Genomic DNA, 26,205 nt, shown 5'->3' on the forward strand with positions numbered 1-26,205 from the left:
TTTAAGACATGAAATTCACTGACCTTGATTTGTTGTAATTACATTTTACATTCAGTCACAAATGTCTCAATTCAAATAAAAATAAACACAAATCAAACAAATCTAGTCCATTTTAAACTTTAAAAAAAAAGTGCAGTCAAAAGGCAGCACTTCGCTCACAAGACAATGCAAATTCTTCCTTCCTGAACATACGGGATAGCGAGCTCATTTGTAACACGTGAGATTTCAAAATCAGCAGTAGAGCAGTTATTATTGGAGCACACCATACACAATCTGACCATCCATCAATAATGCTTATCCAGGCTGGGTCACGGGGGAAGTAGCTTCAGCAGCAATACCCAAACTTTCCATCCAGCCACATTGTCCAGCTCTTCCGGAGTTCCCCAGCCAATCGAGAAACATAGTCTCTCCAGTGTGTCCTGGGTCGTCCCTGGGGTCTCTTTCCAGTGGGGACATACCCGGAACACCTCATCAGGGAGGCGTCCAAGAGGCATCCAAAACAGATACCCCAGTAACCTCATCTGGCTCCTCTCAATGCAGAGGAGCAGCGGTTCAACACTGAGCCCCTCCTGGATGACCGAGCTTCTTACCCTCTAACGGAGAGCCCGGACACCCTGCGGAGGAAACTTATTTCGGTCGCATGTATCTGACCAAAACTGTAAGAAAACAGAGTTTTTTGGTTGTTTTTTTTAATCTTCATGTGTGGGGTCTGTCACAAAATAAAAAATCTTTTAAACTTTGAAAAATCCTTATAAGTGTACCAGGCCCATGTGACACTTTTTTCTATTCTTCCTAAAATGAAAATGGCACCACTGGACAGATGACAGAATAGGACTGAATGTGGCAGAGCTACTAAAAAGCCAAGCAGTGACATTCTCATCTGATTGGAGATCGTCTAACAGAGATTTGTTGAGACAGTTTCTTACCTTTGTAATTAGTGCAATTGCAATAATAAAGACACAAAGAGACAAAAGCATAAATGACTGAGCTCAAAATAGATGGGCCAACGATCCAGCGCTTGGTGAATTGTTCTTGCCCTTGGCAATGTGCACAAACTGAGCAGCGACCAACCTCAACAGCTCCACACTAATCTGCCACCTTGGTCCTCTTTGGCAGCTTAACACCTCCACATTGATTGAAAGTGAGAAGCTGTGAGGGACGGGCATAGCAGTGGCCACTCAGGGTGCTTTCTCATTGGCCTGACTGAGGTGGTGGAGGTCCCGGACCTGGCGAGAACGCGCTCTTAGCTGCCACATTGACCCACGCCCACTGGGGCTAAGAGGACTGAGGTAGCATGTTGGTGTGGAACAAGTGAAGTGAGTGCCTGTTCAGAATGGTTAGAACATTGTGAAGCCCCAAAGTGTTGGATTCTCAGCCCACTGATAGAGAATGTGAGCTGAGATTGGACGTGGGTTATATAAGAAATGGAGTTGCTAGTTGGACCTTGTCAAATTTTTAAGTTCAGATGAATGGAACTGGTTGACTGCGAATGGCTGGCTTGACAGTTAAGGGTGTATCTGGCTCTCACCCGAAGATAGCAGGGTTGGGCTACAACTTGGCCGTGACCCTTTTGTGGATAAGCAGTATGGAAAATGGAAAAAAGGATGGATGGATGGATGGAACTGGCCGCGACAACTACTGCTGGCAATAATTAATGCAGGCATCCACTATCAACCAGTTACATTAAAACTGACAAATTCAGTGATGTATTGTTGTAAAACACCGCATATTTGTACTTTATAGAGTGTGTTTTTATGGCCCAGCAGCAGGTGAGATGGGCTTTTTTAAAACCCAGAAATACCATCTTGGCCTTCAACTGAGTTAAATGGATGGAACAGCCACAAAGTGGTCAGGTATGAAATATGAATATTTGAACATAATTGCCAAAACTACAACATAGTGTCAATATTTTCAAAATGAATCATTCGCAAACAGTTTTGGCATTCAAAGGCTTTTATATTTAAATGAGAAGTCACAATGATGTCAAACTAGCAGTCATATCTTTCAAAGCACAACATGCACAAACCGCAAATCTCAATTTTCTTCAACAAAATTTTTGTAAAAAATAAAATCATTGGATGTATTTAAAAATGAAGGTTTAAAGGACTAGATTGCATTTCACAAACATGTAGATAAAGGCTGATCTTTGGACCAAACAATTGGGTTGTAATTTGAGCAAAAATCTTAACGTTTTCCATGCCACTGCACGCTTCAACTAATGCCTCTAATTATTGGTCTACATTTTACCTCGTCTTCGTTTCAGTGTCTTGCCACATTTGTGTGGAGTTTTCATTATTCTATTCATATTTTTAATATCAAGAACAAATACCGGAGGTCAGTGCTTACATGAATAAACAGTGATGAGTCTACATTACAGAAGGAGAGTACAAAGCTTGGAGATAACCCTGAGAACATTGGTTGATTGATCGATGGTGTGTAAGTCATTTGGCTGGCATTGAAACTGCAAGGGCTTTGTTATTAGGACTTACATGTTTGAACCTGTGCTACCGAACACAGCTCAGATGTTCTGCAAAAGATTCTAGTGACTCTGGATGGTAGAGATCATCATCCAAGGCACAGTTCCTGAAAACAAAAACCTTAAGCGCGTGAATAGGCATCATGGTGATTGAGAAGATGAGAATTTGACCTAACAGCATCTGTATTTAAGGGATTTTTTTGTGGGTTTTGAGAACATGAGAATTTGACCTAACAGCATCTGTATTTAAGGGATTTTTTTGTGGGTTTTGAGAACATGAGAATTTGACCTAACAGCATCTGTATTTAAGGGATTTTTTTGTGGGTTTTTTTGGGGTGGGGGGTGTTTTATTTGCTTAATTGGACAAGTAGCTGTATACTCAGAGGGAGTCTGTTTGCTCAGTGGACTTCAATTAAATACGTGGTTGAGTTCTTAAAAGCACGTTATCATTTGAATTTTAGACAATGTTTTGTTAAATTTTATAAATGTTGTAATGAGGGTCTTCACAACGATAGATAATTGTTAGCCCCGCCCCCTAATCCTAATCTGCAAGATAATGAAAATTCCAAGTATTCTGGGGAAAGGGGCAGAAAAATAATATTCACAAAACATTTACTGATCCAACAAGTTCAGGCTGTACCCCGCCTCCTGCCTGTTAACAGCTGGGATAGGCTCCAGCACTCCCCACGACCCTCATGAGGATAAGCGGTGAAGAAAATGGATGGATGGATGGCATTTACTGATCCTTTTGTTGTCAAAATAAGCAAAAAAGTCCAGGCAAACATTTAATTACTTGGGTTTTAAAGATGAATGAATATTGGTTTAGTCATTCAAATAGACCTTCTGTTTGGAGGGCGACACCGAAATTCCATGTTTTGTACAAATTTAAAAACTGTGATACTTAACCTTGCCGAAACTGAAGGTTGTTGTATTCAAAGTGGAATACGATAATATTTTGTTTTGTTGGATAATGCTAACACGAGCAACAAAAACAAGAGTGATTGAACCACTAAGATCGACTTAGTTCATTCAACAAGCTTAGCACAAGAACAGACAAAACCCAGTCAAATTGTTTTACTGACCCTTCACCAAAAAATTACATTTAATTTGATTAGACCAAGTATAAAGTTTAATGTAGAGTGACTGAATAAGTGATGCAATCATGTTTACATTAAAGTATACTTTTTTTCAGATAACAGCAGAATACTTAATTTATGTCTAGATGGAATATGAGTAACAAAGTACCATAAAATTCATCCAATGAATTATTTCTTTTCAGTACAAATATTTTTTTAATAAGTGCCGATGCAAGCCTTTGTGTCAATATGCAATAACATGCTTATATACTGTACTAACCACCCTTTTATTTCTGCACAGCAAAAACAATTTTCAAGGTGAATCCTTGAAAATGTGCTAAAAGTAGCACCAGAACCTTATTTTTGAAGCATCTCGGACACTGCAGTGGATCCTCAGCAGGTTTTAGTGACGTAAAATCATTGGCATGCAGCCAATGAAAATCGTTTACTGTAAGAGGGCTAAGCTATTCGAGACAATTAACTCATTAGATATGAACATTTATTTTAAGGTGACCTTGTGACAACAAAACCAAGTTTGAATTAGTACAAGACCACACACCATGACAAATTGTAATTATATTATTTGTTATTGTGATATTGTCTGGCTGAAGATAACCAGTGTGTGATTATCTTTTGATTGCGTCAACCCATTTGTTGTTGAAGGAAAAGTGCATCTTTTATGCATTGGTTCAAGAATGATATATTGAGATTCTGTGATATGCATTTTTAACTTACGGCTACAATGTCTAGAAATACTAATGTATTTTTTCTTTATGTCAGTTTAGATTCTCAGTCACCCAGGTCATGGTAATTCACAGAGGGGGAATTGGAGCTACTGGACTTTTGTTTGAATTGGGAGTTTTTTTTTTTTATTTAAAAAATTACTTGGGCAACTATGCTATGAGAATAAAATCTAAAATGGCATTTTGTCATAAATATTTGTCTGGTTATGTAATCATATACGAGTCCTCTTGGTAGTGCTGACGAAAAATTGTGGACTTTTCCAGTTTGCTAAGTCTTACAGTGCCATCAGGTGGTAAATTGGAAAATGTGCCCAACACGTACAAGTACAAGTCGGCCTTTTTTTTACTGTGTAGAGACAGCAACAGGCATACAAGCGGAAGGTTTTTTTTCCATGTGCAGACAGGTACGTGAAGTGCAAGCTATAAAACCAGGATTTTACCTTGGTGTTTCTGTAATTTTTATTTTTCTAAGCGCTACAAATGAAGCTGCAACAATCAGTTGAAATCCACATATGGCCTTTATTACTGTTTCATACAGATTTCACGTGATGGCCAAAAGGGAATCCATTTTTTTCTGCCTGATGATTACCTTAAAAAGCAAACAGCATAATTTACCTGTTTTGTTTTTTCCCCATTAAATTAGCTTGGAGCAAAATCAGTTTGTAGGTCCCATAAAAATGGGAATAATGACAAAAGTGCAAAAATTTACCGTCCATTTCATGAGCGGAAACAAGGGCATATTCTGTATCACTGAAAACATGACTACTGAGATGTGAAGCACATTAAATCTCAGTAATTGTTAAACAGTGTATTATAACCCTTTCAATTATAACTTATCAAAAATTTAAACATCTGCTGGCCATATGATTAATTTCAATATACAGTGGTACCTCTACTTACAAAATTAATCCGTTCTGGAAGTCGCATCGTAACATGAATTTTTCATAAGTAGAAGCGTATATAGACGTATGTATATAGACTAATCCATTCCAAGCCACCCGACCCACACCACACACACACACGCGCATCCACACACACACCGCCAAAGATAGCCAAAGTACATAATGTAAAGAATAATAAAGACTATGTACGTTTACCATTGGCATTGGGGAACTATGTGAAGAGAACGGTGGGTGACAAGCAAAAGGCATCAGAGCCAAACTTTGAAATCGAGAGAAAACATATGTACGAATGTACGCATGCACACAACTTAATTCCACTGTTTTTTTGGGGCCCATGGGGAGTAATGGCGAAGAAACTTGTAAAAAAACTGAAACAAAAAAGTTGTACGTTTCCAACGTCCGTGAGCCTTTAACAGCATGTGACAGCGCTAGCATGATAGTGACAATCGAGTGTCCAAGGGAATTAAAAAACCTCATGGGTAAAGATTGACGTCCCTCCTAGCCAATGGAATGCCAGGAAGATGCCACAGTGATAGCCAAAGGGAGAGCAGCTCCATCGCGCCACACAAACAAAGATACACGATGTGGGTCATGGGTAAAGATTGATGTCCCTCTTAGCCAATGGGATGCCAGGGAGATGCTCCGGTGATAGCTAATGGAGGACCAGCTTTATCGTGCCACACAAACCAAGATGCAGGATGTTTATGTTTGGTGGAATTTGGGGAATCCGGTGCCTATTTTGTCCTTTCATATCCTGAATTTTCTTGGTAACTCGAGACAATGTTTTTCCAAGGAGGTGTTTCGTCACCCGAATTTTTCGTTACTAGAGACGTTTGTAAGTAGAGGTACCACTATAGTTATATTTTCATGACAATAGTATTACAATATGGTTTTCCTTTTTTTTTTTTTTTTTTTTTTTGGTTTTATATACCAACTCCTGCATGAGTGTTAAAGTATAAACCATGTTTTACTTCCCTTCCAGATTTGCAAACCCAGAAATTAACTGTTAGGTGAACAGACATTTGAGTGTTCCAAATAACTATATCGTAGTTGACATCAGTGACTGAAAGAAGAAAAGACTTAGTTTTTCCATACTATGTCTTTTTTTTTTGTACAAATTAACTGCAGGCTTTTAACGACAACATTTTGTCTTTTCGATCTGTTGTGGGCATGATTCAGGGAACTTCTGGAAGTATCTGTTTGGTAGTTTAAGGATGACGACGTTCCCTCTTGGTAAGTAGATAACACTGAATGGTTCTCAGTCGGTCTTTGGCAGGGGCGAACTCTGGCTGAAGCTTCAAAGTGGACTCGTACCAGTGCATTGCTTTTTCAAACTCCTCCTGACATCAAGAACAACAGAAACAGTATATCCATACAGGCTCATCCATTTAACTGATACAAGTGGAGAGAAAATAATGATCACGTTACCATAGCTATGTAGACATTGGCAAGAGTGAAGTGGTTTACTACAAAGTGTGGAGTAATTTCTACGGCCATGCGAGCAACTGTAAGAGCATCCTCCCACAGTCGAGCATTCTGGAAGATGTTGGCCAGACTGATGAGGGGAACATCCTGGTTAATAGGAGAAGTAAAAAAAAAAAAAAAAAAAAAAAACTACTTGATGACATTTTGTAAAGAAAAGATTTTAGACAAACAAGCGTGAGAATTCCTAACCTCACAAATCGATTTGAAGATGATTGAAAAATCTCTTTTGTTTTTCAACTGTTAAATGGTCACAATTTCAGACGGGGTGGAAATTTTTTTGGCACACTACATTGCGCAGAGTTTGAATATCACGAAAACAGCAACCATTCACCTTAACTTACTGTGAGAACCTTAACATTATGGGACAAAACCCTCACCAACTTTGAGATAGCATGCTAACTTGAAAGGATGGTGAAATTTCAGGATTCTTCCTGTAACACTCTGGACTACTCCACTATTGTGTAATGTCAGATTTAATTGTGAGTACCTCATTGTACTGTGGCTGACTACGTTTCTCTCACATCGCGGCAATTTAAAGGTCTCACTGGGCATCAACGGCAATCACTGCCTGTCACATTTGCCCATCCAGTCCCTCCACAATTTATTCTTTATCATTTACATCCATACGGGATGTAACTAAGACTATTTTTTCCTCATACCTTCTACAGACAAGGAGGGTTTGCCCAGTTTGAGCAAGAAGTGCACTTACAACTTTTCACGTGCAAAAGCAATTGGTAAATGACTACCATTTCTAATATTTTTAGCTAAAAGAAAAATCCACAATTAGTTCCCTTCTGATTCCATACGTTTCTGTTGTTCTGAATACAAACCTATCATTTATCGATTCAAATTGATTAACCACTGTAGTGAGGAACTTGCACACAAAGTAAGCATAACACAAAAAGAAGAGGAAGAGAAAATAATATCTTATTGTCGGTAAAGCCACAGGCATTACTGTACATACCTTCATGTGATACGGTGCATAATTAAGGGCCTGCCGCAGACAGTCAATTGCTCTCTTGCCTTGACCTTTCACCCTCCAATAAAGTGCAGCCATACTGGATAGCACCCATGATGTCTGGTTCTACAAGAGAGCTATATTTTAAGTGATGAAAACATTTGATTTGAAAGGCCATCATGATAATGACTATGTCTTCATTTTTCAGAACTTTGCAGAACTGCAGGCATGAAGAGTGGCGCAAAGCATGCTGGGAGGTGGTAGATAGCATTTAAAGTACATGTTTTGTGTCAATTATATTGTGAATCATTCTTTTGTTCGTTTTAATATTTCAGAGTCAGAATCAATTTTCTAGTTATGCTATTTTGTTTGCTGTGGTGTGATATTTTTTGTTTCGATGTGACACCGTGAGTGTGTGCAACATCGTCAGTAATGGCGTGCCTACACAGGCAGTGTGTAGGGCAATGTAAGCTTCTTCCTTCTTCTGTCTACTTACAGATGTCAAAGGCAATTGTTCCTCACTGCCTCTTGAGCCCAATCATATCATATCTTACATACACGCTAAAACATGTGCTGGCATGCATGCTAACAGTGTAAGCTATGTCTTCAAGTGTATGTTATTGGACAAGTCACACAACAATTGTCCGCGTAAGGTATGGAGCGTTTTGGAGAAAATTTAAGACATTTAAGTGCCTCCTATGGTTGCAAAAATAAAAAATTATATTATTATTAATATTATACCTTGCAAAAATTAGATTCACAGGATGTATGGAGCGTAACCCCCACGAATAACGGGGGAACACTGTATATGTAAATTTTCCAAAGTGCATTTTAATCTTAAAAGCACCCTTTGTGCTTAGTTTTTCATTTTAAATGTAAAGTGACTGAAGTCACATTATTCAGACAAGAATTGTTTTGCCTTGAAATAAGATTCAAAATTTAAACTTACCTTCTCCAATACTTTAGCAATTCGAGTCCCAACCTGCTCAAAGGACTGAGGAGAGAATTCCTCTTTGCCAAGATTTTGCAGGACCTGAGGGCAGGGACATTAAAATAATATGTGGTAATTTAACTCTTGTATATATGTATGATTATCATTTTAATGTTTGACCAATGCGTTAACCTACCTCACTGAGTTGGCTCTCTCCTGTATAGTGGATGGCAGCTCGATTAGCCATGCCTGCCAGGTGGTCGAGGGTGTGCATACTGGCAGCGAGGTTTGCATTGCATAAAGGCTCAACAGCTGGTTCCTGGAGTGGGGTCGCAAAATCTATGTGTTCTGTGATGCTGGGGGAAGGAGGGATTGAATAAAATCATGAATCACTCCTAAATGACAGATATACATTGGTTGTCAATTTACAATGGTACCAATATGAGACATTTCAAGATTACGATGAGACACAGTAAATGATTTTGCACTGAGGCAGAAGGCATTGTCACCAGAGGTGGGTAAGTAATGTGCTACATTTACTCCATTACATTTATTTAAGTAACATTTTGGATCAATTGTTCGGGTCAGAGTAGTTTAAATGCACCATACTTTTGACTCAAACTTGAGAATATAAAAAAAGACTCGATACTTTTACTTTGTTGCAATGATTGGCAAGCTGCTCGCTACTTTTACTTATCCATTACTGCATGCGCAATCTATTTTTACACTCCATCTTCAACTTCTACATAGGTCAGTGTTGGAATAACGATTAGACAGAACAAAATAATCCTCTTGTATTAGATGCCAGGAAGTACATACAGTAATTAATCTATCCATTTTTGGTGATATCTACTTTTGTTGGTGTGCTGTGGGACTTTTCAATTGTAAAATATGTGCCTTGGCTCTATAAAGGTTGGAAATCACTGGGCTAATTCAATGTGATCACTGATCTAAAAAAAAAAAAAAAAAGACTGGATGGCTCATTGGCCACCAAAACTGAAGTCACCATCGGCCATCTTGATACTCCCAAAACAACCATGCCGACCTGCTACAGCGATTAACTGAATTAAAGGCATTAATCCCCAGTTTTGTGACTGTGAGAAAACATTCCACAGGTGAGTTAGAAAGATTTACTTTGACAGTGTTAAAATTTGTTTGTAAAGGGTTTTTTTATTTTCTGAATGAATGAATTTCATATTACGGAACTGTGCAAATTTAATTTGATTTTCAAATGGGAGGAAACAAGTTTAAATTTTCCATCTGAAATAGGACGTTGCAGAGACAACAAATGAACAATGTGTTTAGCATGTATTTTCCCATCACGAGTCCTTATTTCCAAAAATATATCCAACTGATTGGCTTAGAATCTAATGTTTTTGTGACAAAAAATGCTTAGTTTTTTGCTATGATGATAGCGCTTCACAGCGTATTTTGGGAAAAGTTAACACGTCACGGAAATGTGGCCCTAGGTATTATGCAAGGTTTCTTGGTAGTCATGGTGTTATGTCTTTCCTTTGCACATAGCCTTTTTTGGCTTACCAAGTCGAATTAAAAATCCTTCATGTTACCAGAACTGAAAAAACGTCAAGCTCACACAACCAGTTTTAATTCTACATGCCAAACTTTAAGGAAAAACCCCACCATAATCCAACCTGTAAACAATGTCCTCCGCACGTTTGAGGAGTACCAAGATGGCAGCCAACTGGCTTCAACCAATTGACATACCGCTCGATGTGCTATCCTTTCTTTTTCTTTTTTTACATGAGTGAATGTGATCACTTGTGTATTATGACTTTCACTGACCAATCAGAAAACACAAAGCAGTCACGTGATTATACAAAGCCTTCATGGGCCAATCAGTAATTCACTTAGGAGTTGGGGTGGAAGGGTGAACAGCCATGCAAGTTGTTAAAATTTTACAGACTAGCTCTCTTATAGTCACTTACAGTATACACATGCACGCGCGTGTGTACACGCACACACACACACACACACACACACACACACCACACACACACACACACACACACACACACACAGACAGACACACACACGCACACACACACAAAATATCCGGTCAGCAAACATCTTCTTTCAGCTATTTCAGTGAATAAAGCAAATAACATTTCTGGAGGGCCAGAGGGTTTGTTTTGGGGATAATTGTTTGTGGGATATATAGAAAGGAGGGTTGCTGTGAGTAAATACAGTACCCATACTCACTGTCTTTAAAGGGCGACTGTCATGAAATGGATGATTTTTAGTATGTTATTATTAAATAAACAGCAGCCAATACGGGCCCGTCCATTTTTTCACCACAAAACATGATTTTGACGTATACAGCTTTTTGTAACTCCCGCCGTGAAAATGCTCTCAAAGGATTTGTTTTCGAGAAGAAGCAGGAAGTAACGTAAAGGACAGCGGCGCCCCCAAGTGGACTCGTTTGTTTCCATTAGTTTTACCTCCTGAAAGGTAGCTTGTTGTTCCATCGTCTTAGCCAATATGCCTGCTCATTGCATTGCTGGACATTGCTTGAACACTCGGGAGAATGGATTTACCCTTCATAAGTTTGAAAGAGACCCGGTTCGTCGTGAAAAATGGATTGCATGGGTGCAGAGGATGAGAGCTTCGTGGGTTCCAAATAACAGGTAGGTGTGTATACAGCTACTATAAAAAATAATAGTTTGGGGCGGACCACGTAATCGGTCTCTCATAATGTAACAAAATATCCATGTACGAAATGTGTCGATGCGTCGCTTCCCCGGTGAAGACTGCGCTTCGGGCTCGTGGACGGCGGCGGCTCTGAAAAACCCAGCCGAGAATGCCTCACTCAGCCACGTGCGCGCAGTAAAGCGCCCCGGCTCGACGGTGTTGTTCATCGCGTACTGCAGCGTCTAAGAACAACCCCCTAAAGCAGTACGGCTCGTCTCTGCCTCACTCAGCCGCGTGCGACCAAAACCCAGTAAAGCCCCCCAGCTCAACGGTGTTGTTCATCGTGTACTGCGGAGTCTATGAACAACCCCCTAAAGCAACACAGCTCCGCTCCATCATAAGCCACACTGGCCGGCTGCGATGAGCCGCGATGGCTCATCCCCGCCGCGGAAGTGGATCGGATGGGGATGGGGTTTGGCCGTGATCGCATATCTGAATATGGCTCAAAACATTAGTGTAATATTTCCCCGAGGGTTCGAAACAACAATGTAAGATTTCCCCAATAACTTCATTCGGTTGTGTGGTGTTCTCCTTTTCGAAAAGAGCTTCCGTGTCAGAAGGGGTGTGTTCGTCTCCCATAATTAGGGTGCACCGCGTGTTTTCATCCAACATACAATATTTGGCTACTTTACCCAGCTCCAGTGGTCACAAAGCATAACATGACACAGTTACTGGAGTACTTACTATTTTTCAATTAATGGTTTTATACTTATGACATACAATTTTTTCCCTACGAATGCTGTAATTATATTTTTTGATTATGGATACCTGTCAACAGCATATCCCTATTTATGTCAAGATTCAAGTTACGTAACTCTGCACTAACAATGTATGTACAAACCAACTCAGAATATTTGTAAACAATAGGCAACAGGGATACTTCTGGGTGACAGAATGCGAGAGACAAATGCTGACTTGAACTGCAACAATAACTCGATGATAGTTGTACAGAGAAGATAAGAGTGCTTGGCAGTGGAGTAGCCATTTATAAAAGGAAAACTTTAGTAAACCTCTATCATCGGGTTTAAAACTGAAGTGTGAGAGGTTTGACGTAGTTTCAGTAAATGCTTACAGTGCACTGTCCATTTCACTTCCCCCCCACAAAAGAGCACACATTTTTGCCACTAATCCAAGAAATTGAAAATTTAAGATGAAGCTATCACAGCCTTCCTTGTTAGGAAAGGGATAAATTAACCAGATCTATAGTATATAAAAATGCTACAGGAAAAAGCCTACTCAATGTTCTTGGCCGACACAGCTAGCCAGGTGCTTGCCGCAGTGGTGAGGTCAACCCTTCGAGTCCGCTGACACTCCTCTGGACGTGGCCAGTCAAGACTTGTATAGTCTTTCCAGCGGCCTGGAAATAATAAAGAATGAACAAAGTAAGATGTATATTCATCTTGTTGGGGGTCCAGCACCTTTAAGTCCTTGTCCTTAATTCGCCCCGGTGTTAAATTAGCGGTACCTGGAGGACCTGTTGATGGGATAGTTGGTCCACTTATTTCCAGAATAGAATCTTCATCAGGCACTGTCTCTCCAACCTGGCTGTCAGAGACAGCCACATTCTCAGTGCCATCCACCTTTGTCTTTCTTACTCTCTTTACTTGAAAGGTGATCTAATAAGCAACATCAAAATGACATAATTAAAAAGGTCAAACAAATGATCCATTGAATCTACTTGTTCTACAGGACCGATTACGATAAAGGAGGTGGGGAGTGTTAAACTAATTTTTGTCGCGGTCCACATTCGTTACAATTTCGCTCAGAGGGCCATTTTGACTGTGAAACCATGTTTAATCACCCCATAACAATAAGAATAATTTAATTTATTAATCAGTTCTTATTGAAACATTTTATTTTGTACTGTAACAGTTGAACATAAGACATTTTGACAATTATGACTATTTATTAATTGCCTCATCACAATACATATACACGAAAGGATAGTTTTGAAATCAGAGGTCAAGGATAACTTGTTTAACGTTTGTTAAAGTTACTATAAAAAGGGGTTTGGTAATACATGCTTGCAATGTCTCCTATTATTCAAATTTTGGTACGAATTTGAGAAAAAACAAACAAAAACAAACTTATTTTGTTTCGCGGGAACAGATGTGCCGTTACCCATTCTGATCCATCTTCATCCTCACAGTTTCCAAAGCAAGACCCTCCATCACTGCGGGGCCCCATCACATGGTCACTCTTGACCACCCGGATCCCTTGCAAGTCCCCTCGATTGCCACCGACATCCAAAGCCCCCTCAAATGCTCCCATCAGGTCTTCCTTCAGCTGCCACTCATCCTCACCTTCAACCCCTCCATCTCCAAGTGAGGGGGTCATCTCTGAAGATGACTGAGAAGGATGCTTTTTTCCAGCAGCCTCACCGAACACATTTGTGTCCAAGATGACCTCTGTAGCAATTCCAGAGAAATAAGAATCACAATCTCATCAGATTCCAATTCAAAGGTGATGCATTATTGGAATTGTAGATAATGTTGCTTTGATGCAGAGATACAAGAGTCCACAAAATACTGTAGATTAGAAGGGAGTGTTTCCAGTGACAACAGTGAACAACACAATCCTTTAAGTTGAAAAGTCACTTTTTGAATATTTGTATGCAAATAGTTGAGTCTCTGGGGTGCATGCCCACCCAACAAGCGCAAAATTAAACAGGCAGTTTTTTTTAGGATGCCTCTACCCAAAAATGTGTCATTTAGCTAGCCATTTTGAATTTCGGCAGATCTTCTAAAGAGCAGCTAATTTAGAGTATTGCACCAGTTTCTCCAGACAAGACTTGTCAGCTAGACAGAGCGAAGATCAACAACAACCAGAGTCCTACTTTTACTGTATTTTACACGCCTTTGCATTTTTTCCCTACACTGAGGGCTAGCGCAACCTAGGTAGTCATGCTCACTAAAGTCACACTCTGCATTGCAGTAGTCCCCAACCTTATTGGCGCCATGTAGTAATTGTACGTAAAGACATTTTGATGTAGTGGTACATAGCTAATATTAATTATTTTCTTTAAAAAAAAAACTCCAAAGGCTTGTCATTCTTGTTTGGGGTGGGGCAATTGGGATGGGATTTTGCAAGACTGTAGCAACATATTAGAGTAGAAATGTTTGCATCAAATATGGAAATAAAGTAACCAAAACAAAACAGTGACTCGAAATAAAAAAAAAAAAAATCTAAAAAAATCTGTACTACTTCAAACTGACAAAACAAATACAGCTCCCATATGTTTATATTATAGTATCAACATAAGTATGGTTACTTATGAAGAGTGCCCACTGGATGGGAGAAAAAGTATCCTTCCCGTTTTCCACACTCACTGATTCTTACTTGCAAAACGCAAAGAGTCTTCGATAGTTGAAATGGAGGATGTATCTTCTTTTTCTTCACTGCCCTTCCACTGAACGGCAAAGTCCTCCTCAGCACCACAAGCAGAACCGTCTGGATTGACACAGTTCGGTGCAGGTATTAGACAAATAATTCCAACAATTAAATAATTGAGTAATGTCACAGTTCTGCTTCAATAAACAATCCAAATGTCAAAATCGTTTTGAATGTAAGTAAAATATTGTACAATGCTAATAAAACCAAATTCTTTTTAATAAAACTAAATTATTTTTAATGGTAGAAAATTGCTGTGAATATCAAACATGGGAAGAATGTGGGGTGGGGTGATGGAGAGGCATTCTCAGGCTTAGAGAGACCGAGTCTCTCCAGCATGTCCTGTCTCATCCCTGGGGTCTCCTCCTTGTGTGATGTGCTTGGAACATCACCCCACGGAGGTGTCCAGGAAGCATCTGAATAGGATGCCCTAGCCACTTTATCTGGCTCCTCCCAATATGGAGGATCAGCGGGTCTAATCTGAGCTCCAACTGGATGACCAAGCTTCTAACACTTCCCACTCCCTCCCAAGTAGAGCCCTGACAACTAGCGGAGTAAACTTATTTTGGCCGGTTGAATGGTATGAGGTTCCCCTTGCTGGGCGCAGGTCCTTGGGGCTCCCCTCTGGAGGGCGAGTGCCTTGTGGTCGGGCCTGCATCTATGGGGCCCTTCCAGGCACAGACCAAAAGGGTAATGTGGCTTCCCATGGGTTCAAAACCTGGGATAGGGGCCATAGCAGTCAGGTGCAGCGTGTGCCTTGGAGATCTAGGGACATGGAATGTCATCTCTGTTCAAACAATTATACGCAAGTAGTAACATCATGGGCCAGGATTCCAGGAGAGTATGGTCAGAAGCCTGTGAAATGTTACCCAAAACGTGTGATCCAAGTCTTGTAGTTCAAAGGAAATCCTACACGATACTAAGGAAATGTATGTAAACTTTTTACCTCAAAGAAACAAATGTAAAATTCTGCCATTTTCTGAGCCGGTTATCCTCACAGTAGTCACAGGAGTGCTGGAGCCTATCCCAGCTATTTCCAGGCAGGAGGCAGAGTGGACCCTGAACTGTTTGCTAGCCAATTGTAGAGTGCATTGAAACAAACAACCATTTGCACTCATAATCACACCGATGAGCAATTTAGAGTCTCCAATTTATGCATGTTTTTTGGGATGTGAGAAAAAATTGGAGTGGCGGGAGAAAACCCACGCAGGCGTGGGGAGAACATGCAAACTCCACACAGGGGAGACCAGGATTTGAACCTCGGTCCTCAGAACTGTGAGGTAAATGCTTGAACCACTTGACCACTATGTGGCCATAATCTAAAGTTATCTAAGAAATTCTCATTATTGTGGCATTTAGCAAAATTTTATTATTTTGGTGATTCTGACTAACCTGAAAAAGGAGAGGTTTAGTCCTATTTGACTTCATACAGTGAGAAAAAATGTAAAGTGTTTTTGCAAAGTATATGTAGTTCTGACTTCAACTGTAAATATAAAGCACATCTGTTGGAGAATATTTTTATATTGTGTGTGTGTGTGTGTTTATTGTGTAGTCCATGTGATTTTTTTAGGAAGTATTTGGCCATGAAGCCCAACATTTTGAAACATCTTATTTTGGCCTCAGGTGGTTAAAAAGCATATCAGCGGCAGGGGATTTTGAATGAGTGGAATTTCAATGGGTTTATTAGCACCTTCAAATCTGAGCTAGAAACGGGTGGAGAGCCTTATCTAGGTTGGGGATGACATCCTGTTCGAAGTGGAGTTTAAGTATCTTGGGGTCTTGTTCAGCGAGGGGAGAATGGAGTGGGAGATCAACAACTGGGTTGGTGCAGTATCGACCGTAATGTGGATCAATCTGTCGTGCTGAAGGAGAAAATGAACCAAAAGGCACCCTCATCCTATGGTCATAAGATAGGTCTTGACTGAAAAATTTCCTCCCTTGAGCTACGGTAAGGAGCACAGACATGCAAAAGGGGCTATGCACAGCTGCATCTCTCCATCGACAGGAAACCTGAGGTAGCTTGTGTACCAGATGAGGATATCTGTGTCTCTCTGGTAAGGTGTTCTGGGGAAGTTCCCAGGCGATGACCCAGAACACACTTGAGAGACGGTATCTCTTGGAAGGGCTCGACATATTGGTGGGAGAAGGAGGTTCAGGATTCACGGTTTAAGGACACAGACACAGACACACACACACACACACACACACACACACACACACAGACACACACACACACACACACACACACACACACACACACACACACACACACACCACACCACACACACACACCACACACACACACACCACACACACACACACACACACACACACACACACACACACACACACACACACACACACACCTTTGAGTGTATTTACATCCAAATTAGGTATAACAATGTACGATTTAAAACAGTTTGCGTTAATGCATTCCACATTTTTAAAGGCTAGCTCACTAAATGCTAGCATTGTGTATCCTTGTGAGAGGCAAAGTGTCCATATTAATCAAAACACCTAAGTCAAAAGACAAACATTGTAGCGATATGACTTCCATGGCAGTTCTTAGCTACTCGTTGCTTGAGCTGACTGCGTCAGCAGGGAAAGGAGTTATTGGCACAAACTGCTGAGTGGGACAGGACATCGTGCTATGGAGTTGCCAGTTCGATGAACCAGAGCTCTTGCTTTGGAGAGAAAAGATGCAGAGGTATCATTGTAAGATTACTGGTGACACATCTCATGTGATTTGATTGACTCCAGCATTGGTGGAGGGCATGCCACATGTGTCTGCAACAGCACCTGGTGAACTTTCTACTGTGCTATGATGCAACATTGTTGGCTCATTGGTACATAAGAAAGGGGGGTTAAAACAAAAAAAAGTCAGCCATGTTATGAACCAAACGGAACACATGCGCTAAATGCAGTCAAACCGAACGATTTTGACAGTTTTCAAAAAACATTCCATCCCTACTGTTGAGGCTTTGAAATATTAAAGTTTATATTCTGAACATAATGCTACATCGTGTTAGTATTCTTTAACAATTATTCATTTGCTAAAGCTTCAAATCCATGTTACTGCAGAATGTGTTCTTTAACATGAAGGTTTTGTAATAACTCCCTCAGAGAATCTAAGGTTATTTTCTGAACAGTTGCCTTTTTGGTTGGCAAGAACATTTTACTTTGGATCAGTTACTCACGTGAGTAGGCCTGTTCATTTGAGAGGTTGTAAAGGAAGGGATAAAACTGCAGGCATCGCAGAAGAGGTATACTGGCACGACACTGGTCACAGTCAGCAAAAGATGAGAAGGAAGTGGAGGAGGAAACTGCTGTCATCAGGATGTGGCGAAACAAGGCCAGAGATCCTGTCACATTGCCTTGGGCCAACTGCAAGCTCACTAGGCTGAGGAGCGCATGGGGCTAGTGTGGGAAAAGGAGTTGTTAAAATACTCGAGTAGTTTTTCTACCAAGCTTTAGTAGGTATTTTAATAACTATGTAAATATGCATGAAAAAATACACACAATAAGTTAAAAAAGTGTTTGCCCCTTTGTGATTTTTTTTTATTTTTGCATATTCATCACATCCAATTAGACAAGCAAACCAATTCCAATATCGCACAAAGACATCCATCCATCAATTTTCCGTACCATTAATCCTCACTAGGGTCGCTATCCCAGCTATCTTCGCGTGAGAGGAAGGGTGGATCCTGAAATGGTCGCCAGAAAATCACTGGCCACATTAACAACAATTCGCACTCATTCACACCTACAGCTAGTTTAGAGTCTTCTATCACCCTACCACAGATGTTTTGGGAATGCAGGAGGAAACCGGAGTACCTGGAGAAAACCCACGCAGGTACAGTGAGAACATGCAAACTCCACACAGGCAGGGCCAGGATTTAAACCGGGGTCCTCAGAAATGTGAGGTAAATGCCTCCTCTCACAAAGACGATTCAGGTGAATATTATTTCCAATTTCTACATAATGAGTTGATTTTGGGGGAAAAAAATCTAATCAGTTTGGCCCAATTTTACAAAAGTAATTGTTCACCTAATCTAATAAAAGGCTGTGCTGTCATTAGCGGGGTTTTGAAAAATTGGTCTTTCAACATTACTGTGAAAGGATTTTGGCCAAGCGTTCTTTGCAGAATTGTTTGATTGTCAGACTGGAGGGTTTTGAGCATGAACTATCCATTTATTAATTCAGTCACCCAATTTTTCGGAAAATTAAACCTGAACATTCAGGTACCAAGAATGCATTTTGGTTTATTTTTTTTTAAAAGCTTTGAAGGACTGGTGCAGCTGTACCTTAGGATTGAAGGCAATGTTAATGACACAGAAACGACATCGGGGGGCAGAGATTCACCATCTTAGAATCAAAATCACTGCCAGTTGGAAATTCCCAGTTTGTAGTCCAAACCACCCACAAATTTCAATGAGGAAATCTCAGCGGTCACTAGACAAGTTCAAACATTTCACATTGTAAAAAATAATGTGTACGTAAGGATAGTGCACAGTATAAGTTTGTGGTAGTGAACAGAAGAATGTGTGTGTTTCAAATGTGATCAGGTAAAACAGAGATCTTGGACCAATGACTAGGATCACCTTCACCACAAAGGGAATGGCTTTTGAAAGAGTCCAAAACTGAGAGGATATCCATTGAGTTGGATCACTCACAGCACATGTACATCAATTTGCAAATTTATTATTACTTTGAAATCAATTTCTATTCTTAAATGTTCTCGCTGGTTTATGAAATATCACTGTTCAGATGCTAGGAATCTAACAAAAGCAAAAATTATGCATGAATGTCATTCTGTGCTCCACAGTAGAATTAAAAACAAAACAATAACAACAGCAGCAGCTCACCTGTTTCTGGAAGAAATGGAAGAACTCTGTAAATCGTACCTATATTTTACTGTTGATTACTAAAAATGTAAAAAACAACCTTTTTTCTGGTAAAAGAACATCTTCTTTAACTTTGTAGATTTAGCAAATATACTCTATGATTCATCCAACCATCCATCCATCCATCCATCCATCCAGCCATCTCCTGAACCACTTATTTGCACAAGCGTCACAGGAGTGCTGAAGCCTATGCCAGCTATCTTGGCGTAGGAGGCAGGGTACAGCCAATCGCATATAAACAACTATTCACACTCACATTCACACCTTTGAGCAATTTAATTAATTTAATTTTTCTTTAACCTACCATGCATGTTTTGGGATGTGGGAGGAAACCGGAGTGCCTGGAGAAAACCCACGCAGACACAGGGAGAACATGCAAACTCCACACAGGCGGGGCGGGGATTTGAACCACAGTCCTCAGAACTGTGAGGCAGATGCTCTAAGCAGTTGTCCACTGTGCCCCCATACTGTATAATCGTGGAACATAATTTTATGTGGATCTTGAAAAATCAAGTCACAATGCTCTAAAGCATTTTTTGAAATTGCTGGCACTGAATTAAAGATCATACCACAGTATCACATTTGGATTCAAGTCCAAACTTTGACTTGGGGACTCCAAATACTTCATTTTAAATTATTTATGTATTTATTTATGCTATTCAGAGGTAGGTCCGCTGGTATGTATTGGATCGTTCTCCTGAGTGCTGTCCACTTTTTTTTGCCTTTCTCTGACTTTTAAAGTCTCTCTGTATCTATGCTAGAACCTGGGGATGACACTGTGACACTTGTAGCTCCATGGCCACTTCCCTATCATATTTGACTTCTCACATTAACGAGGTAGTATTGATCAATTGGTTGACATTCTCTTGGGTCTCAAGTCAAAATATGAACAGCATGATGAGGAGGATTGTATAAATATCTATCTCAATTACATAACCACAATTTGTTGGTCGATACATAAATCACAAAAGAACCACTTCTTATCACGTTCTACAACGGGGTGTGTCAACATGAGCAGCAGCTTTAAGTACTGTAATGACGAGGAGGTATTGTGTATTTACTCTGCTTCATTTTCCACCATAATTTGTTTTGCTACAGCCTCATTCCAAAATTTTATAATTATTTTTCCCTTCAGAATTCTACATACAACAAACTATAATAACAATCCCAAAATGTCTGTCGAGCTATGAGACAGGATTGTCTCAAGGCACAAATCTGGGGAAGGGTACATAAAAATTTCTGCTCTGAAAAGTCCATTAGCAACAGTGGCTTCCATTATTCATAGATGAAAGGAGTTCCAAATCACCAGGACTCTTCCTCGAGCTGGCTGCCTGTCTCTTTTAGGTGATAGTAACTGGGAGACTAGTCAAGACTGAGAGAAAGATCAATGCAGCAGTGTACAGATACATCCTGGATGAAAACCTGCTCCAGAGCATTCTGAACCTCAGACGGGAGCGAGGATTAACCTTGCAACAGGACACGACCCAAGCACACAGCCAAGACAATGGAGTGGCTTCAGGACAACACTGAATGTCCTTGAATGGCCCAACCAGAACCCAGACTAGACAGGGTTCATACTCAGTCGGACACAAAAAATTTAAGGGCTTTTTAGGGCCATTCTTAGGGGCTGACACGAAAAATTTAGGGCTGACAAGGAAAAAACTTAGGGCCGACACGAAAAATTTAGGGCCATCGTGGGAAATCAAGAGTAAGGAAAAAAGACTCACCCAATGGTACCATTGGCTGTTCTTGGTTCATCAAAGGTTCCAGTACCTCAGTACCTGTGACAGTGATCACCTGTCGCCCCTTGTGGTAGTTCTCATTGATATGACCATTGTCAACGTCTTCACATAACAGTATACAGAAAAACTGATTCTAACTACAATTGCAACTATATACACAAATGTCTTCTACTGATGTCTGTCTCAGCACCCCTACTCTAGCTCCTTGAGCCTACCCAGTGCCTCTTCTATTTGTTGCTGCTGAGGTGCCAAAGAGGCTCTCTTGTCCTTTGTGCTGCCTCTGAGTGGATTGGCCTTGGTGATGAACCTCAGCTTCCTCTTTTCTTCTGCCTGCTCACACAGCCTATCAGCCTTCTCAATAAGCGTAGATATGTCAGTCTCTATTCTGGTTTTTTTGGCTTTGAGGCAGTAGAGATGAAAAGTGGGCAGCGATGCCAAATGTAGCCAGGTACGAAGTCTTCCTTTCCCCACAGTGGTAGTTTTTAGCAATGTCACCGTCTGGGAACATGACTGCAAACACTTTTGAATTATTTTCACAAGATTTGTAACTGTAATGGCAGCAGATCACTTTTTAAGTCCACACAATCTCTGCCTTTAACGAGTCCGACTTCGTGTATTGAACTACGTTCATAGAGCCTGACTTCTGGCTGGTTGAAGTCGATGGCTGGACGACTGTAGGTGCGCATGCACTGCTAGTACCACTGCCTGAAGTTGATGCTTCACTATCTTTATATTTTAGAAACAGATTCATACCAATGGAAGATGAGAGAGTCTTTGTCAAATCAGCGTGTCTCCTTTTTTTCCCGGTGCGACTCCAGCGCTTTGACGCCCATCTTTCCTAGCTGGTAGCTCTGCTTGCACAGATGGCAGTAAAACATGTGCCGATCTTTTGCATCTCAACGATCCCAGCTTCCAAACTCCTTACTTTCAACCCAAGCATCTTGAAAAATGCACTTCCCCTCGATACAAGTTGGATCGATGAAAGACGTAACAAAGACGAAGTGAAATGCTGACTCACGGAAACAAACAATGGAATATCGACGACAAGATGGCGACTCGTTGTCAACACGGTGACTTCCGTTGACAATTTCCAGCTGTTTTAGACGCCAGACGGATCGCTATTTTTTTTTCCAATAAAAGATTTTTTTTTTCTGGAGAATTTTGGCGGTATAGGTCCTCCCTTTGATTTTTTATAATGTAAGGCTTTTTTAGGGGCTTGACCGGTTTTCGCGGATTTTAAGGACTTTTAGGAGCCCCTAAATGCACCTTCGAAAATTTAGGGGTTTTTAGGGACTTTTAGGGACACGTGCGAACCCTGGTAGAATCTGATGGAACAACTCTGGAGAGATCTAAAAATGGCTGCGCACCAATGCTCCCCATCCAACCTCACGGAGCTCGAGAGGCGCTGCAAAGAGGAATGGGCAGAATTGCCTATAGACAAGAGTGGTAAGCTGGTGCCATTGTATTTAGAAAGACATGAGGCTGCAATTACTGTCAAAGGTGCACCAATAAATTATTGAGTTAAGGCTGTGAATACTTAGGTAAAAGTGATGTCTTGCTTTTTTAGTTTTAATAAATTTACAAAAGATGTGAAATCTTTTTTCAAAATTGTTATTATTAGGTGTTGTCTAGAATTTTGAGAAAAAAAATGTAATTAATTTTGGAAGGAGACCATACCATAACAAAATGTGAAAAAAGTAAAAAACTTTCAGGATGGAGTGAATTTGTTTAGCCCAGAGTGTAACAAAGCAAGTGATTGCCAAATCCACACACATTCCAATAAAGACAGTAAAAGCATTGCACTTTAACTCATGGAGGCAGTGCTTAATCACCTACCTTTATCATCTTATTACACTTATTAGTGTGCAGATTCAAATGGTGCATTCAGCAGACATATTGGAAAGCACAACTAATTAGGTACGACAAATGCGTCCAAATAGAAGGCTATTTCAAATTTTAAATAAAGTAAAAAACAGATTTATATCTACCTCAGTTGCATTGTAAGCCAGTGCTTGCTCCAGCAGTGTTTGAGAGTGATTGGTCAATCCAAAATGTAGCAGCAAGTTAGCAGCATTTGTGAGGGACAAATGGTGATGGGAAGGCGGGGCTTTGAGCCACACTTGGCGTATGCACTGAAGGGCATGACTGCCATTTCCTTGGGCCCGCCAGAATAGAGATGCCTCATTATAGACCTGCCAGTTGGATAATTCGTCCTACACAAACAATACATTCTTAGTGTAGCAATACTTGGTTTCAGACACAAGGTGCCAGAGTTATTTGATCCAGTATGTAAGAGGTCAAGTGTCTATGATACTGTAAGTATGCCAATGTACACATTGTGAGACCAGCATATCAAGAGCATGACAGGTGTGTTATGGGAAGATTGCTTACTGATTTAATGATTTCGGAAATTCTGGAACCGATTTGTTCCAATGTCCAACCACCACTCCGGCACTGCAATATCTGTAATTACACACAATGATGATTTGAATGTCTTTTACACTACTTCAAAATACTATGTTACATCTCATATTTTAGTTGTACATTACAGCCAGCCAGATAAAAAAATAAAGAGAGGCACCTGGGAGGCAAAGGGATCTGGCATCAGCATGCCTTCCAGAAGCCAGTCCAGTGAAGCAGGCAGGGAAGCAGAATGCACTTCAGAGACAGAACCACACTCTGGCAGGGTCACTGTCTGAGGAGGACTATGAGTCCTATAGAGAAGAGTTGCCACTGGACTAAATGTGTACAAGAGAATTCAATTGGTTTATACAATATTTTTACACTTGGAGCACATTCACATAGAGTGATCTACCTATAAAATAATCACAGCTCATGAATGTGTACTTGCCTGTGACTCTTGGTTTCATGCAGTAGGTGGTATGATGGCAACAAGTACGCAGGGGGAACACTTGGGTATTCCCTGATGCAGTCTGATCTCTGAGGCCACAACAACTTTTGCATATCCTACAGAGAACGAATGCATTAAGAAAAATCTATCACCCTGAAAAACTTCACATATGGAAAATTGGCATTTAATTGCTTGTATACAAAGACTAGTCTCTCGTGTTTGACCATGTGTCCACTGCTCAATATGCTGTACATGGGCATGCAGAATAATTGACAAGTGTAATTTGGTGGCCTGGTGAGGACTTGCACCATTCAACAGGGAACACACAATTCATTCTGTCTTAAAGAGGCTAGTGCAGCTGTGTCAAACTAATTTTTTGTCAAGGGCCACATTGGCGTTTCAATTTCTCCCACTCTCTCTGAGGGTCATTATGACAATGAAACCATACCTCTTCATATTCTTCCAAATACAGTACACAACAAATTGAGGGATAGCTAGTTTTAAAATCTGATGGATAATAGTTTGCTCAACTATTGATGAAGTGACTGCAAAAAGGTGATTGGTATGAGAAACATCCCATATCTGAACCTAATTGTTTATTACACAAGACAATTTTGACATTTTGTTCAGCAAGAATCATGAAGGTTAACGAACATGATTTCCTTTTGGGGGCAACATAAAATGATGTTGCAGGGCACATCTGTCCCCCGGGCCTTAAATTTGGCACCTATGGGCTAGTGTATGCTTTGCAGTTCACAGTTTCTTTTTTTTTAAATTCAGAACTTCAAAGTTCAACTTGTCATCCTAACGAAATTTGTACTGGCCATAAGCTCAGGAATATGTGGGATGGGATGAGGACTGAATCACTTACATTAGACAGGGTAATCCGCTCAAAACAGGCTAAAAACAGAAACAGTTTTTCTCTAATTCTTGTATTGTGACAAAAGCAAGGTATAGTGATGAAACTGGACTTTCGTGAAAATTCATGAAAAGAGAAAAGTGAGAACTAGGGGGGTCCGGGGGCATGCCCTCCCGGGAATTCTTTGAAAAAATGGATGCCTGTGGTGCATTCTAGCGATATCTGTGAACAAAATTCAGACAAAAATTGAAAGTAAAATTTCTAAGTCCTGACCAAAAAAAAAAAAAAAAATTGGGCAGAAGTTCCCCAAGGGCCAAGCCCAGACTTTTTTGCCCCCCCATTCCCCTATCACTAAAATATGCTTAAAATATGCCATCTTATCTCAAGACAAATTAATTAAGTGAACTATTCAGTAAAAAGACATCTAAAATTGTCCTTTTCCCCACATTATACATATTATAGTGTAAACATAGAATATACATGAAAATATATCCTAGAATTTCTACACTGTACAGCAAAACATTTTAAACAAGTTGATCTGTATTAATTACTATTAACTCAAATTCAAACTTGTTACGTCGCGTTTTACTGATACTTGACCATATTACTCACTATCTTTGATATAGATCTAGTAATACTAATAGTATAATCAGTTGCCTTTAATATATATATATATATATATATATATATATATATATATAAAAATAAACACACATTTGAAAAGTGTACGGGTGTAGTCAGTCCTGCTCGCAGATGAAGTTCCGGGTGTGATTAGGGATGGCCTTAAAATAACTTACTGGATTAATAATACATAACTGTAAATTAAAAATAAAATAAACAAATACATAACTAAAATAGAAAACTAAAACTTTAAACGCAGAAATTTCCAATTTCAACTGATATTAGTAGAACACGATATAAAAAGGTATTTAAAATTTTTCATCAATAAAAATTCTTGATCTGACAAACTTTATCTGAAGAAAAGTTAAATCCACTGGCCTGTCAAGGAATAAACACGAACGGTCTATACTTGCAATGTTTTGAAGATGCTGAAAGTTTAGTTCAACATAATCGGCGTTCGTGCCAACAAGCTAGCTATATACATTTGAACAAACATTCCTGTCGGCAATCGTGACGTATTGTTGTGGAATGGAGGCACGCACCATGGGACAGCCGTAA

At 40.0% G+C, this 26,205-nt stretch overlaps 1 protein-coding gene across 3 annotated transcripts in view; it reads right to left on the bottom strand.

Moving 5' to 3' along the window:
* Positions 1 to 4,782: 4,782 nt before the first annotated feature.
* ttc17 (tetratricopeptide repeat domain 17) overlaps positions 4,783 to 26,205 on the bottom strand; it is a 40,340-nt gene continuing 18,917 nt past the window's right edge. Inside the window, exons 12-25 of one of the 3 annotated variants that reach the window (XM_061815165.1) lie at positions 24,168 to 24,283; positions 23,898 to 24,030; positions 23,708 to 23,779; positions 23,305 to 23,529; positions 17,868 to 18,087; positions 14,620 to 14,730; positions 13,402 to 13,688; positions 12,746 to 12,896; positions 12,517 to 12,637; positions 8,768 to 8,927; positions 8,590 to 8,673; positions 7,647 to 7,766; positions 6,626 to 6,769; positions 4,783 to 6,537 (exon numbers count right to left, since the gene is read on the bottom strand). In XM_061815165.1, the coding sequence (XP_061671149.1) occupies positions 6,406 to 6,537; positions 6,626 to 6,769; positions 7,647 to 7,766; positions 8,590 to 8,673; positions 8,768 to 8,927; positions 12,517 to 12,637; positions 12,746 to 12,896; positions 13,402 to 13,688; positions 14,620 to 14,730; positions 17,868 to 18,087; positions 23,305 to 23,529; positions 23,708 to 23,779; positions 23,898 to 24,030; positions 24,168 to 24,283 (2,076 nt within the window). In that variant the 3' untranslated portion in view covers positions 4,783 to 6,405. Of the gene's footprint in view, positions 6,538 to 6,625; positions 6,770 to 7,646; positions 7,767 to 8,589; positions 8,674 to 8,767; positions 8,928 to 12,516; positions 12,638 to 12,745; positions 12,897 to 13,401; positions 13,689 to 14,619; positions 14,731 to 17,867; positions 18,088 to 23,304; positions 23,530 to 23,707; positions 23,780 to 23,897; positions 24,055 to 24,167; positions 24,284 to 26,205 lie in introns of all 3 variants that reach the window. The other 2 variants (XM_061815164.1, XM_061815167.1) reach the window with 2 other exon arrangements.

The sequence above is a fragment of the Syngnathoides biaculeatus genome, chromosome 3 (genome assembly GCF_019802595.1).
Source record: "Syngnathoides biaculeatus isolate LvHL_M chromosome 3, ASM1980259v1, whole genome shotgun sequence".
NCBI classification, from domain to species: Eukaryota; Metazoa; Chordata; class Actinopteri; order Syngnathiformes; family Syngnathidae; genus Syngnathoides; species Syngnathoides biaculeatus.